The sequence below is a fragment of the Eubalaena glacialis genome, chromosome 12, assembly GCF_028564815.1.
Source record: "Eubalaena glacialis isolate mEubGla1 chromosome 12, mEubGla1.1.hap2.+ XY, whole genome shotgun sequence".
NCBI classification, from domain to species: Eukaryota; Metazoa; Chordata; class Mammalia; order Artiodactyla; family Balaenidae; genus Eubalaena; species Eubalaena glacialis.
In genome coordinates, this window is record NC_083727.1 from 22,807,621 (window position 1) to 22,821,363 (window position 13,743).

Sequence of the window (13,743 nt, forward strand, 5' to 3'; positions counted from 1 at the left end):
GGTCCAAGGCCGTCAGGTCACCAAAAGCAGCTTCCTGGGCTCTAAGGACCAAAAACCTGGGCCCAGCTTTCTCTTTTATATGGCTTTGTGAAGTACATCACAATGGTGCACTCTGAGGTCAGAGCAAGAAATGGACCCATCACAGCTGGGGATACACCACAGTGGTTTTCTCACTTTTTGAGTTCAAGGCCCCTTTACACTTAGGAAAAAGGATCCCAAAGAAATTTTTCTTTACGTGTGTTATCAGATATTGGTATTCACTTTGTTATAAATTAAAATCTGTAGGATACTTCAGTGGCCTTTTTATTTCTAGTTTGAAAATGTGTAATAATTTTAAAGACCTCATAATGTTTACACTTGAAATATTCAATTCCTTTTCCTTAAATTCTGGTCTCAAAATAATGTTACAACTTAACTGACTTCACGATACTATACAAAATGTTCTGTTGCATAAGACACGATAAGGTACATTATGAAAGTCTATGAAGCTGAGAGAAGATTTGCCAAGAAGGTAGGTCATGAGCAGATTTCTCATCAGGAGCCTCGGAGGCCAGATGGCATGGCTCAATGTACTTGAAGTGTTGAAGGAAAGAAACCGTTAACCAAGAATCCTATATCTAGCAAAACTTTCCTTCAAAAATGAGGGAGAAATCAAGACATTCCCAGTTAATCAAGAGTTGAGAGAGTTCTTAACCACCAGACCCGCCTGCCACAGGGAGTTCTTCAGGTTGGAGTCAAGGACCCTGCACAGTAGCTCAAAGCCTTATGAAGAAATACAGACCTCTCGTAAAAGTAGATAAGACAGGCGATGAGAAAAGCTAGTACTATTGTAACTTTGGTTTGTAGCTCCACTTTTTGTTTTCTGTTTGATTTAAGAGACTAATATATAATAAAACACACACACATACAAATCATCACCTTGTTTCTAATACTGCCTTTTTTAATTTGGGGGAAAAGTCTGATTGGTCTCTAAAATGAATGTATGTGTCTGACCTCAAGGATTGCATTTGGAAATCAGAGTGTCTCTGTCTCCAGTACAAAGGTTAACCAAGGTCGGGTCCCTTTGAATGCAGCAGCTCAATAACAAGCTACAAGATAGATGGATTTGAGGCAATAGGGACAAGAGCAGGCTTCAAGAAAAGGAGCAGAGGAACACTAGTAACATGTGCACACAAGTCTCAGAACCGGTATTCCAAATACCACCTTGAATGCTATTATAATAAAAAATACCTGGGAAAAAAATTTTCTTAAAAATAAATTTTCTTTAAACCCATTCTTTAAATTTATGAAAAATGGAGGACATTTTTGGCAAAACATGTCACATTTATGCTCTCCATAAGAACTCTACTTTCTGACAGCTGCCTTTTACTCAATATTTATTGTTTACTAGTTATTAAACGATTACCTGTGTGTTGTTCAACAAATTAATCAACAAAAACAAAGGAATAAAATTTCACACTGAGCTGTCTATGTAGAAAGGAGTAATAAGAGAGCCACTTTTGGGAATTTTACTAAGTAAAGTTGTAGATGTATGTATACTTTATATACATATCATTTTCTCCCATATTAGAGAACTCTAACACTAATACATCCTGGGAAGGAAAAAACAAACAAACAAACAAAAAACCCCCCAACACTTTTTAAAGATACTGGCAAGTGATCAAAAGCTGGTAGAAATTAAAGTGAAGATGGCCCTTGAGAAAGGAAATCTCACCAGGTAAAGTCTGCTTTCATGTGGTTTTTCACCTGAGGGCACCCAAAAGTCTATGCAAAAGAAAGAGTTGCAGAGAAGTGAGCCTTGAAATGTGTGTACGAACTTCAACTAAATACCTATATGGCCCTGAACTATGCATGCACACTCAGGGAAGATTCTAAGGGGCCTGAAGAAAGCAACAGCCTTAAAGCTGAAAGAAAAGAGGGGCAGTGTTTGAGTTCAGGCAAGTTAACCGTCTGCTAGAACAAGAATCAAGACTTTGCAGAGGAAGATAACTGAATGCAAAGCTACAAGATGTTATCAATAATAAAAATTATTAGAAATATGGGGGCAGGGGGGAGGAAAATGTGACCAGAGTCAGTAGAAAAAGAGAACCTACAGAAAAAGACCCCAGCATGACCCAGATACTGAAATTAGCAGAAAATAACTTTAAAGCAGGTACTATAAATACTTTCAAGGCCACAGAGAAAAATGTAGTCATAATGAATGAAAGAAGAAAAATTCACCAGAGAAAAGAAAACTGTAAGAGGGAATAGAAGCAGATGGGACTAACAGAAAACAAATGGCAGAAACAGTAGGCTTAAATATAGTAATAATTACATGAAATGTAAATGGCTAAACACTATTTTGAAGGCTGATTTTGAAAGATTGAAAAATAAAAGACACACTTATGTGTTTTAAGACTCAGATATGTTTAAACTGAAAGGATGAAAATAGATACCATGTAAATATCAAGAGGCAAAAGCTGAAAGTGGCTAATTTCAGTAACAGACAAAACAGAATTCATGTCAAGGAATATTAGCAGAGATATAATTGGATGTTTCATAATGATAAAAAGGTTAGGTCGATTTAAAAAAAAAGCAATTGTAGGGCTTCCCTGGTGGTGCAGTGGTTAAGAATCCACCTGCCAATGCAGGGGACACGGGTTCGAGCCCTGGTCCAGGAAGATCCCACACGCCGTGGCGCAACTAAGCCCGTGCGCCACAACTACTGAGCCTGCGCTCTAGAGCCCGCGAGCCAAAACTACTGAGCCTGCATGCCACACCTACTGAAGCCCACGCACCTAGAGCCCATGCTCTGCAACAAGAGAAGCCACCACAATAAGAAGCCGGCGCACCGCAATGAGCACCGCAATGAAAAGTAGCCCCCACCTGCCACAATTAGAGAAACCCCACGTGCAGCAACGAAGCCCCAACGCAGCCAAAAATAAATAAATATACATATATAAAAAAAAAGCAATTGTAAAGGTGTATGTGCCTAATAAAATAAAGTTTCTAGTGAAGAAAAGCTGACAGGACTAGTAAAATCCCCATAGTTGGAGAATAAAATATCAATTAAAGTATTAATTAAAATATACTCATATAATTCATATTCACAGAACAGCACATCTAATAAATGCAGAATACATTCTTTTCAAATGCACATGCAACATTCACAAAGACAGATAATATTTTGGGCCATGAAACAAATCTTAATGAACTCTGAAATACTGAAATCTTACAAAAAAATGTTCTCTGACCAAAACAGAATTAAATTTAGACAGCTAGAAAAGCCCAAATATTTTAAAATTAAACAGTATACTTCTAAATAATCCATTCCCCAAAAAAGAAAACACAAAGAAAATAGAAGTTATTTTGAATTAAATGATATCACAATTTGTGGGATGACATTAAATCAGTGCCTAGAAGAAAACTGATAGTTTTAAATGTTTATATTAGAAAAAAAGACAGGCTTATTTATTTTTTTTTTTGGCTACACTGCGAGGCTTGCAGGATCTTAGTTCCCCAACCAGGGATCAAAGCTGGTTTCAATAGCCAAAAGATAGAAACAACCGAAACACACATCAATGGATGACTGATAACCAAAATGTGGTATACACATACAATAGAATATTATTCAGGCTTTGAAATGAAATTCCAGCACATCCTACAACATGGATGAACCTGCAGGACATTATGCTAAAAGAAATAAGCCAGTCACAAAAGGACAGATACTGTATGATTCCACTCAGATAAGTTACCTAGAGTAGTCAATTCACAGAGGCAGAAAAGAGAAAGTTGGTTACCAGGGGCTGGGGGTGGTGGGAGTAAAGGGGAGTTATTGTTTAATGGACACAGAATTTCAGTTTGAGAAGATGAAGATCATTCTGGAGATGGACGGTGGTTACAGGCTAAACAGTCTGAATGTACTTAATGACAGTCAACTGTACATTTAAATGGTTAAAATTGTAAATTTTATAGTATATGTCTATTTTACCATAAAAAATGGGTAAAAGATTTAAACAAATACTTCATAAATAAAGATATATAAAAAGCCAATACACGCAGAGCTCAGTATCACAGTCATTGGGAAAATGCAACTTAAATCACAATGTAGAACCCTTACACGTGGGTCGGAATGGCTATATTTAAACATACTACCGACAATACCAAGTGTAAGCAAGGATACAGAGCAACAGAAACTAATACACTGCTGATGAGAGTATAAATGGTACACTAACTTCAGAAAATGGTTTGTGAGTTTCTTAAAAATTAAACAGCAATTCTGCTGTAGCTATTGACCCAGAGGAATCGACAATATGCCATGTGTTCACATATAGCATGTGAAATATTTCTGAAAAATATATGTATTTCAATGTCAAGAAGCTTGATTCATCATAACCTCAAATTGTAAACAACAATAATGTCCACTAGCAGATGAAGTGATAAACAAATTGTGGTATCCATACAATGAAGTACTACTCAGCAGTAAGAAAGAATGTACTACTGATACATAACACATGGGTGTATCTCACAGATATAATGCTTAAAGAAAAATGCTGGGCCCATTTGACATTATGACTCCGTTTATACAAAGCTCTAGAACAGGTAAAACTAGTTTTTGGTTAAACAAACAACAAAATCATTTGCTTCTCAAGGTGGGAATGGACTGGGAAGGAGTACAAGGTAATTTCTAGGGGTAATGGAAATGTTCTATATTTAGAGAGCTGTGTGCCAAGTCATTACATTACACATTTAAGATGCATGAGGTTTTACATTAAAAAATAATAACTAAGCAAACAGGCAACTAATTTGTATGTTTGCTTTTTACAGTGGTATGAATTAACGATTCTGACTCTATCATGTTTTCCAGACATGAACAAACGAGTGAATAAGTTAAAGATAAGGATTTGTAGTGCTGAAGAATCAATGAATACTTTCTTGTTCTGTCTTCTGAGAGGGACCAGAAGCAATGATATACCAGTAACAATGAGTACAGCTAGTGCCCAGGACTTGGCTTCTAAATATCATTCTTCACTAAAAAAGGACTCAGAGCTCTTTAAAGAAAAGGCTCATTCCAGGGGCTGGGGCAAAGAAAGAACTAGATGTACTTGGAGCATTCTGAAGTGTTAGAAAGCAAGGAAGGAAGTACAAATCTCCAAGAAGGATAGGAATATATAAAAAAAGACACATAAGCCAGTTTGGAAAACTACCACCGTATGATTCTGGCACAATTTGACCATTATAATAAGAATGGATAGTACTGGGTTATAATCACTGCATATAAATTCATGATCACATACTAACATAATTAAATGAATAAATATACAAATGGAGGAGACAGGAAAAGCTCTTCCTTATAGTATAATGCCAATTAATTAATATATAAGGAAGGATGGTATTAGAAAACCATCAGGAGATGCTAAACATAGTGGATAAAGTGTCATAAAAAATAGAATATTTACATGGTTTCAAAGTAACTTCCAAAAACTACTTATTAATAACAAAGGAAAAAATAATTTTAAAGTGGAATGATCTAGATGATACCACATTGTCTGAGTGATCAGTTAATATCACCAATATTTCAACAGAATCATACTTCCAATATGGGGTAGAGAGAAATCTATATCATTGTGGTGTATTTCTGCTAAAAATGCACAACCTTAATCGAATTATGAGGCAAAATCAGTCAAACCCAAACTGAGAGACAGACAGTCTACAACTAGCCTGTACCCTTCGAAAACGTCAAGGGAAGAAACACCTAGAAAGGCTGAGGAACCATTTCAGATTAATAAGGAACTAAAGGGACATGACAACTAGATGCAGTGTATGACCCCAGGCTGGATCTTGGAGGAGGAAAAAAAAAGCTACAGAGGGCATTACTGAATCAACTAATCAAATCTGAATGAAGTACTTTTGGAGTAAAAGAGCATATCTCCAATTTATTTTCAAATACTTCAAAAAAATTTATATATGTAAAATGATACCTTCTTGTAGAACCGTAAGCCATTTCCAAGGAGATAATGTTAAAAGTTATGACATTAAAACTAGATTATGACACTTTAAGTTTTAGATTAACCATGTATTGACTTATTTTATATCTCCCATATTATCTAACCAACAATCTTAATAAATATTTACTGAGACTAAAAAATGTTGAAGTTAACTATACCTTAAGCTTTTCCAAAAGAAGGAAACTTTAAATCACTAGAAATTTGAAAGAAACAATTACCACCTTCATTAGTTTTTATTGCTGGGGTATAGGTTAATATTGACCACTTAAAAACAATACCATTTTGCAGATACTGAAACCAAGTGGATATGGAAACTTAGAGTTTGAATGTTAATAGATATCCCTTCAGTTGAGCCTAAATTTTTTCTAGAACACTTTTTTGTACCCATCATATGGCTTCCTTAAGTATTTTCTGACAGTATGGTGACATAGTACTGTTTTCAAAAATTAAGTATACTTCTTTTTTTTCTTACTCTAAATTAACTAAGGTATAGTATCTATTATTTTTTACTAGCTTTACTAGAATTCAATTCCAGAATGACAGAAAATTAGACTTTTATTAAACATAATACCTTTTACACCTAGAATATCTTATAAAATTTAAAAACACAAGAGAATATAATGCTACATTGAGAAAAAGAAAGATAAGTTTTAAAGAAGAGTTTTCGCATACATATTCAGATTTAATAACATCCTCTTTTAGAGCCGTAGCCATTTTTGAGCAGACACTGTTAGATGTTATGACATTAACACCTAATTATGACACCAGGGTATTTTTTAAATTAACAGGTTGAAAAGTATACAATGAAAATATTCTCCTTTATATCTAAAAGGATTATTAGTATTCTATAGCTAACAATTTTCTACTATCCAGAAGCTCTATAAAAACTGAATGAAAATAATGGATAAAAATTACAAGCTCAATTTAAGCCAATTTTGGGAAAGCAAAATAAAAATTACATAGATTTAATAATCTATAGTATTATAGAGGGCTTAAAACAACCATTTCAGAACAAAAGAGATCAAGATAATCATCAAAATGTAACACTTTCAAGAGAAAAAGGTTAAAAAGTTTAAGATTAGAGAAAGTCACTGATGCTGAAAGAGTGCCTGAAAAACAAAATTGATCATTTATTAGGTATTTCAGTGTATCTAGAATGATACCTCTGAAATACTACTGAAAAGTAAAATATGTTTAAAACAACAAAGATTTTTTTCATGGTGTATTTTCATACATAAGCATATATAAGCAGTAAAGTATCTTTCAAATCAAATGTTTGAGAGTAATTAAGAATATTACATGTATTTTTACATTTACTACACATATGTGTATGTACCTTACATGTAATAAGATAACAGAAGTGCCTCTGCTTCAGACTGCAATTTAATATGATTACTAAAGGTGAAAAAAGGTTGGTTCCATCTTTGGTTTTAATTCTTAAGCAACCCATTCCCCCTGGGTGATCCAACATTTTACTTTGGCTTCACTTCTTCCTTTCAAACTGACAACTCCAAAGTTCTACTTTCAGCCTTGACCTTTCTTCTGAAATCTTGGGTAGAATATCTAATCGCTATTGAACTTCTTCAAGTAGTAATCACATTAGCATCTCAATGCCTTCCCTTGACTTTTCCCACCAACCTGCTCATCTTGTATTAGCCATTTCTTTGAATGGAATCACCATGCCTCTGAGCACAAAAGCCCAAAACAGGAATCATTTTCTGTTTTCTCCCTCTTCTCTCATATTAAACTGTTCCTTGATCCTATTGATTATACTTCCTTCTCTTTATTCCTCCCTGGCCAATATCTTACCCAGATTTTCATTATTTATTATTTGGATTGCTGCTCCTGGATTCGCCTTACAACCTGCAGAATTATCTTTCTCCAATTCACTCTCAAAAACATTTTTCTTCTTTTTTTTTCTTTCTTTCAGTTCTTACAGTTGGCCAGTTCTCAATCTGCCTCCCTGCCTTTGAAGATGCTCTTCTTTTCAGTTGTAGCATCCTTCCCTTTTTTCTTTACCTGACTTAATTAGTTCAATTTATCTTTTAAGACTCAGCTCAGGCACCACTTCTTACCAACATGTACTATAACTACTTATTAACCTATAGCTCCCCATGAGAATGTAAGCTCTTACAGAACAGGACCATGTCTTATCCACCCCTAGTACCCAGATAATGCCGACAAAATGACTTTAAAAAATAAAAAAAAAGTTTCTTAAAAAATGAATGAAAGAAATGTATAAGATTTAAAAAATGCAAGCACAAGGGTATGTCCTAGGAAATGGGAGGTCATTACAAATTTGGGGCTCTATACCATGGCTAAAGCACAGAAGTGTTTCTCATAATGTTGGTACTATGTTCTCAAGGGAAGACTAGATTAAGTTAAGTTGATTGGTTGATTGGGACATTTTCCTGGAAGGCTCAATGGGGAAAATATATATGTATTAAGTCTTGTTATCTGGTTGAGGAAAAAATGCATCCACTTAAATGTAGAATAAGAGCATAGACGTTAGAATTAGAAAGATTTGGGTTCAAATCCTAGGTTCCATTAACTAGTCATTAGAGCTTGGATAGGGATGCCCAGCTACCGACAGAATTATATGGGGACTAAATTAGATAATATATGTAAAACGTTTATCACAGTGCCTAACATCTAGCATGTGCTCTATAAATTATAAATATTATCATAAATTATGAAAATACTCACTTTATTAAACAGTATATATTTTATAAGAAACTATAAATACATACATAAAATAGCTCTGCAGAAATTCACATGAAGGAAGACTTTTACAGATAGGCAGGATTAAGACAGGTAAAGAAAGATGAACATTTTAGGAGGGAGAAATGGTTTTAATTAAAGAAAGAGACAAAGGTACTTTCTTGCTGTTAACTTCTGTGGATGTAATAAAGGGTTTATATAGGTGTTATGGACTGAACTGTCCCCCCAAAAATCGTATGATGAAGCCATAACCCCCAATGTGACAGTATTTGGAGACAGGGTTTTTAGAGGTAACTACAGGTTAAATGAGGTCATAAGGGAGGAGCCCTAATCCAACAGGAATGATCTGCGCTTCTCCCCCTCCTTTGCCCCCTCTCCTTGACACTCCACCATATGAGAACAGAGAGAAGGTAGTCCTCTGAAAGCCAGGAAGTAGATCTTCACCAGAAGCCAAACTCTGCTGGACCTTGATCTTGAATTTTCCAGCCTCCAGAACTGTGAGAAAATAAATGCCTTTTGTTTAAGCCACCCCGTCTATGGTATTTTGCTATGGCAGCCTTAGCGGACTAAGACAACAGGAGATAGGAGTAGGAAATAAAACTGGTCAGTGCCAGATTGTGGTGAGTCTTGCTTGGTAGGCTAAGGATCTTGGATCTTTTCTTTTGGACAACTGGAAGTGACTAATGGTTTTGTAAACAGTAGGACTGACATAAAACATGCCTGACTGTGGTCAGTATTAAAGCAGCAAAGGAAGTATGTGAAACATTCCAAAATATTAAATGAAAAAGTGAGAAATAAGGTTGTAGCAATACGCTTGAAAAAATCCAATTTCACCGCCATGATGTAAATAACTCCAAAACTTAACCATGTCTTAGAATAGTTAACTTTAAACACTTAATAACAACTTAATATTACAGTATTCATGCTATAGTGTTAGTAAAAAGAACAAAGGACTTTGAGTAATAATTCAACTTCTGGTTCTCCTTCTCTGTGGTTCTATGACATTAGGCAGCCCAAAACCCAGAACCTCAATTTCCTCTTCTGTAAAACAGAAATAACATCAACTGTCTCTTTGAGATTTTTGAGGGTATGAGATATATGAAAATGATCTGCAAGCTTTAAGGCATTATATGAATGCAAGGCATTTATTATATGACCGTAAGAAGCATTCTATGTGAAAAAGGCTACCTCAAGATTAAACAAGGATGTATCATGAAGTGTCCTTCAGGAATAGATAGCAAAAAATTCACTTGAAATGATGCATAAAAGCTTGCTTCTCTAGGAGAAGAGCTGCAAAAATAGTTTACACATAGTATTTATATGTAGAACTGTAGTGTTGCTTTTTTACTGAGTGGCATTATAAAATTCTAAATAGTCCTCCAAATGAATGAATAAATAAACCAACCAACCAGATATAGAACAGTGTGTGTATTACCAATTGTGTGAAAAAAGTGAGGGTATATATTCCTATTTACTAGTAATTTATAAAAAATAATCTCTGTAAAAATACACAAAAAACTAAAAACATTATTTACTTATTTGGGTTTCAGTAGAATCTGGGAAGATAAAGGGTGTGGTGGAAAGGAGAAATTCACTTCATATTTCTTATATACTGTATAAATTTTTAACCATGTGAAAGTATTACCTGCCCCCCTCCCCCAAAAAAACCCACCTCAGGTATATACAAAATAAATTCAGTGTTCTTTGGAAACATTTTATAGATTAAAAAAGGATTGCCTGTCCCACGTAGGAAAGAAATCTGATTAGAGGCAGGAGACAGATATTAGAGCAGTTGACACAGACAGATATTAGAACAGTTTGGCCTTAATTTTTCACTTGTCCCTAAGTTTATAATTTTACACCTGATTTTGGACCTGATGAAGGAAACAAAATTGTATCACTCCTTCTAAAAACTCTGAATAATAATATATTGAGCAATTATGATTCTACTAAATCATTTTACTTAGATAAATACATACCATTATCTTCTTCAATCCCAACAGGCCCTGCTTGAGGAGTCTCTCCATTCTTTAAACAATTGTGAATATATGTTGCCTTCCACCTTGCATACTTTCTGTGTTTCACATTCTAAAAGAAATATTTTTATGTCAATGTTAGACTGCAGTAAATAAGTCAAATAAAAATATACATTATGATGACCTACATCATACTTCTGTGATAAAACCTTTTTGCACGGTACAGCTCTGAAATATTCTGGCAATCTCCCCACCTTATCACGGGATTCTACCAACTGCCTAGGGCTTGACAGACTTCATGAAAAGCCATCTTCTTCAAGACACATAACCAGTTCTCTTTTGTGGTTTTGTGCTTCAGAAAAGGTCTACAATGGAACTATAGGAGTATCCTTTCAGCAAAACTTGCAACTTTTATGCATAGGACAGAAATAGGCTAAATTGAATTTAAAATTAAACATAAAATAACAACATACTAAACGATTTTCACTAAAGAGGGAAAAATTAATCTGTACAAATATACAAAAACAAACAAACAAAAAACTAAGATGCTACAGTGGTTACAGCAAACACATGAACATTAGACCGACAGCTACGCAAACTTGACCTTTTAACTTATGTTATTTACCAGCTCTAAATCTGTTACCTCGGTTCTAAAAAGGGGAAAATAATACATCACTGGGTTGCTGTAAAGAGAAATGGAAAATCAGTGAAGACCTGCTAGTTGCCTCTTCTTTCCTGACTTAAAATTTATGCTACATGCTATAAAATAAGACAAAAATTTGCTTTAAAAATACAAGAGTAAAATCTGTTAGAATTTCGGATGGACTACTGATTTTCAGTTTATATTTTCATTTGACCTTTATTATAATCATGGACCAGTGGCACTGCTAACACCTGGGAGCTTGTTAGAAATGTAGACTCTTCTAGCCCACCCCAGACTTACTGAACCACAATCTGCACTACATCAAGACCCCCCAGGTGATCTGTATGCACATTAAAGTTGGAGAGAACACATGACTTTATTATGTTGAAAACAACTGCAATTTGCCTTTTGTAAAGATCCACTAAGTCATCAATAACTACAAGTACTGCATACAGTCCAGATACTTAGTTGAGTATTCTGTAATGTGAGATTCTCTACATACTACTATAGATTAGTACAATATACAGAAACCTAAAGAAAAAGTAACCCTTCAAATTACTGAATTTGTATATTTAACTTCTCTTCTAAAACAATCCTCTCATATATTCCATTTTTTAAAAAGTTCCATACGTTGATTCTCATTTTCTTCCAGGTACAATTATATTTTGCTCCACTTCCCCTTACCTGGTCCTTACCACAACCTTGAAATTTAGGCAGGTCATGTTTTACTCACACTAAGGCTCTGAGACATTAAAAGACTGGCTCAATGTAAATACAGATTAACCTGGCATTCAAGGCCTTCTACATTGTGGACATGGCTTCAGTCTCATTTCCTACCATTTCCCTCAATCCAGCTGGGATTCTGCCTCACCTGCAGTCTTTCTCGTGCTATTCTCCCTGTCTCATATGGTTTCCTCTTCTGTCAAAAGTCGCCTCTTCTCTTAGGTTCAGTTCAAATGTTTATTCCCGTATGAGCTACCCTGACTCCCAGCAAGTCAACAGCTATTTATCATTTACTCAAGTCAGGCACCATGCTAAGTGCTAGAGGTAACGGGATGAACAAGTTCGGCATGAGCTTTGGAGTCCAATGTGAAAGCCAGGCAATAACTTCCATCACTAAATGTGACACCTGTATTATCTGAAGTCCATAATACTTTCTTCATCTTTTTCTCTTAGGATTCTATAATCCCAACATTATAGAGATGAGGAAGTGGCATTACAAAAGTAAAATGACTTACCCCATGTCACACTAGTAGTCAACCCAGCCATTCAATTTAGGGTTGTTCTGGTAAGCTACAAATAGCAAACTGCAATTTGCAATTTAGACAGGAATATATACAATAAGGGAAAGTGTGCTTTTTTTATTATTTTTATTTATTATTATTTATTATTTTTTATTATTTTTTTAACACCTTTATTGGAGTATAATTGCTTTACAATGGTGTGTTAGTTTCTGCTGTATAACAAAGGGAATCAGATATACGTATACATATATCCCCATATCCCCTCCCTCTTGCGTCTCCCTCCCACCCTCCATATCCCACCCCTCTAGGTGGTTGCAAAGCACTGAGCTGATCTCCCTGTGCTATGCGGCTTCTCCCACTAGCTATCTATCTATTTATTTATTTATATTTATTTTTGGCTGTGTTGGGTCTTCGTTTCTATGCGAGGGCTTTCTCTAGTTGCGGCAAGTGGGGGCCACTCTTCATCGCGGTGCGCGGGCCTCTCACTGTCGCGGTCTCTCTTGTTGTGGAGCACAGGCTCCAGACGCGCAGGCTCAGTAGTTGTGGCTCATGGGGCCAGTTGCTCCGCAGCATGTGGGATCTTCCCAGACCAGGGCTTGAACCCGTGTCCCCTGCATTGGCAGGCAGATTCTCAACCACTGCGCCACCAGGGAAGCCCTAGCTATCTATTTTACATTTGGTAGTGTATATATGTCCATGCCACTCTCCCACTTCGTCCCAGCTTACCCTTCCCCCTCCCCGTGTCCTCAAGTCCATTCTCTACATCTAAGTCTTTATTCCTGTCCTGCTCCTAGGTTCTTCAGAACCAGAAAATGGGCTTTTAAATGGTACTTTAAATATAAAGAGAATCATTTTTAAAGTAAATGAATAAATTGCTTAGGAAAGTTTAAGTTACCTTCTTTTGGAGTCTTTTAAAAATGAGACAGATTTTCTTTGGTCTGAAATAATTTAATATTGTCTAAAGACTTAATTGGGTAAGTCGTATTGTAATGACTTTAGAAGGTTCCTTCATTCCTAATTTCATAGTATGAACAGTGTAGAGACATTTAAAACACCTTGGGTTCCTTCATTAGTATGTGAAGTTTAAAAAACATTACTCTAACCTGAAATGGGTTCATTTTAATAAATACACTAAAAAAATTTCCCCAAAGCAGATAAATCAACACAACAGT

The 13,743-nt window shown here is 35.4% G+C and overlaps 1 protein-coding gene across 2 annotated transcripts in view; it reads right to left on the reverse strand.

Annotated features, from left to right (window-relative positions):
* Nucleotides 1-13,743, reverse strand: part of VTA1 (vesicle trafficking 1) — a 71,115-nt gene that overhangs the window by 22,550 nt on the left and 34,822 nt on the right. For both annotated transcript variants that reach the window (XM_061207100.1, XM_061207099.1), the window contains exon 5: nt 10,688-10,796. In XM_061207100.1, the coding sequence (XP_061063083.1) occupies nt 10,688-10,796 (109 nt within the window). The remainder of the gene's footprint in view (nt 1-10,687; nt 10,797-13,743) is intronic.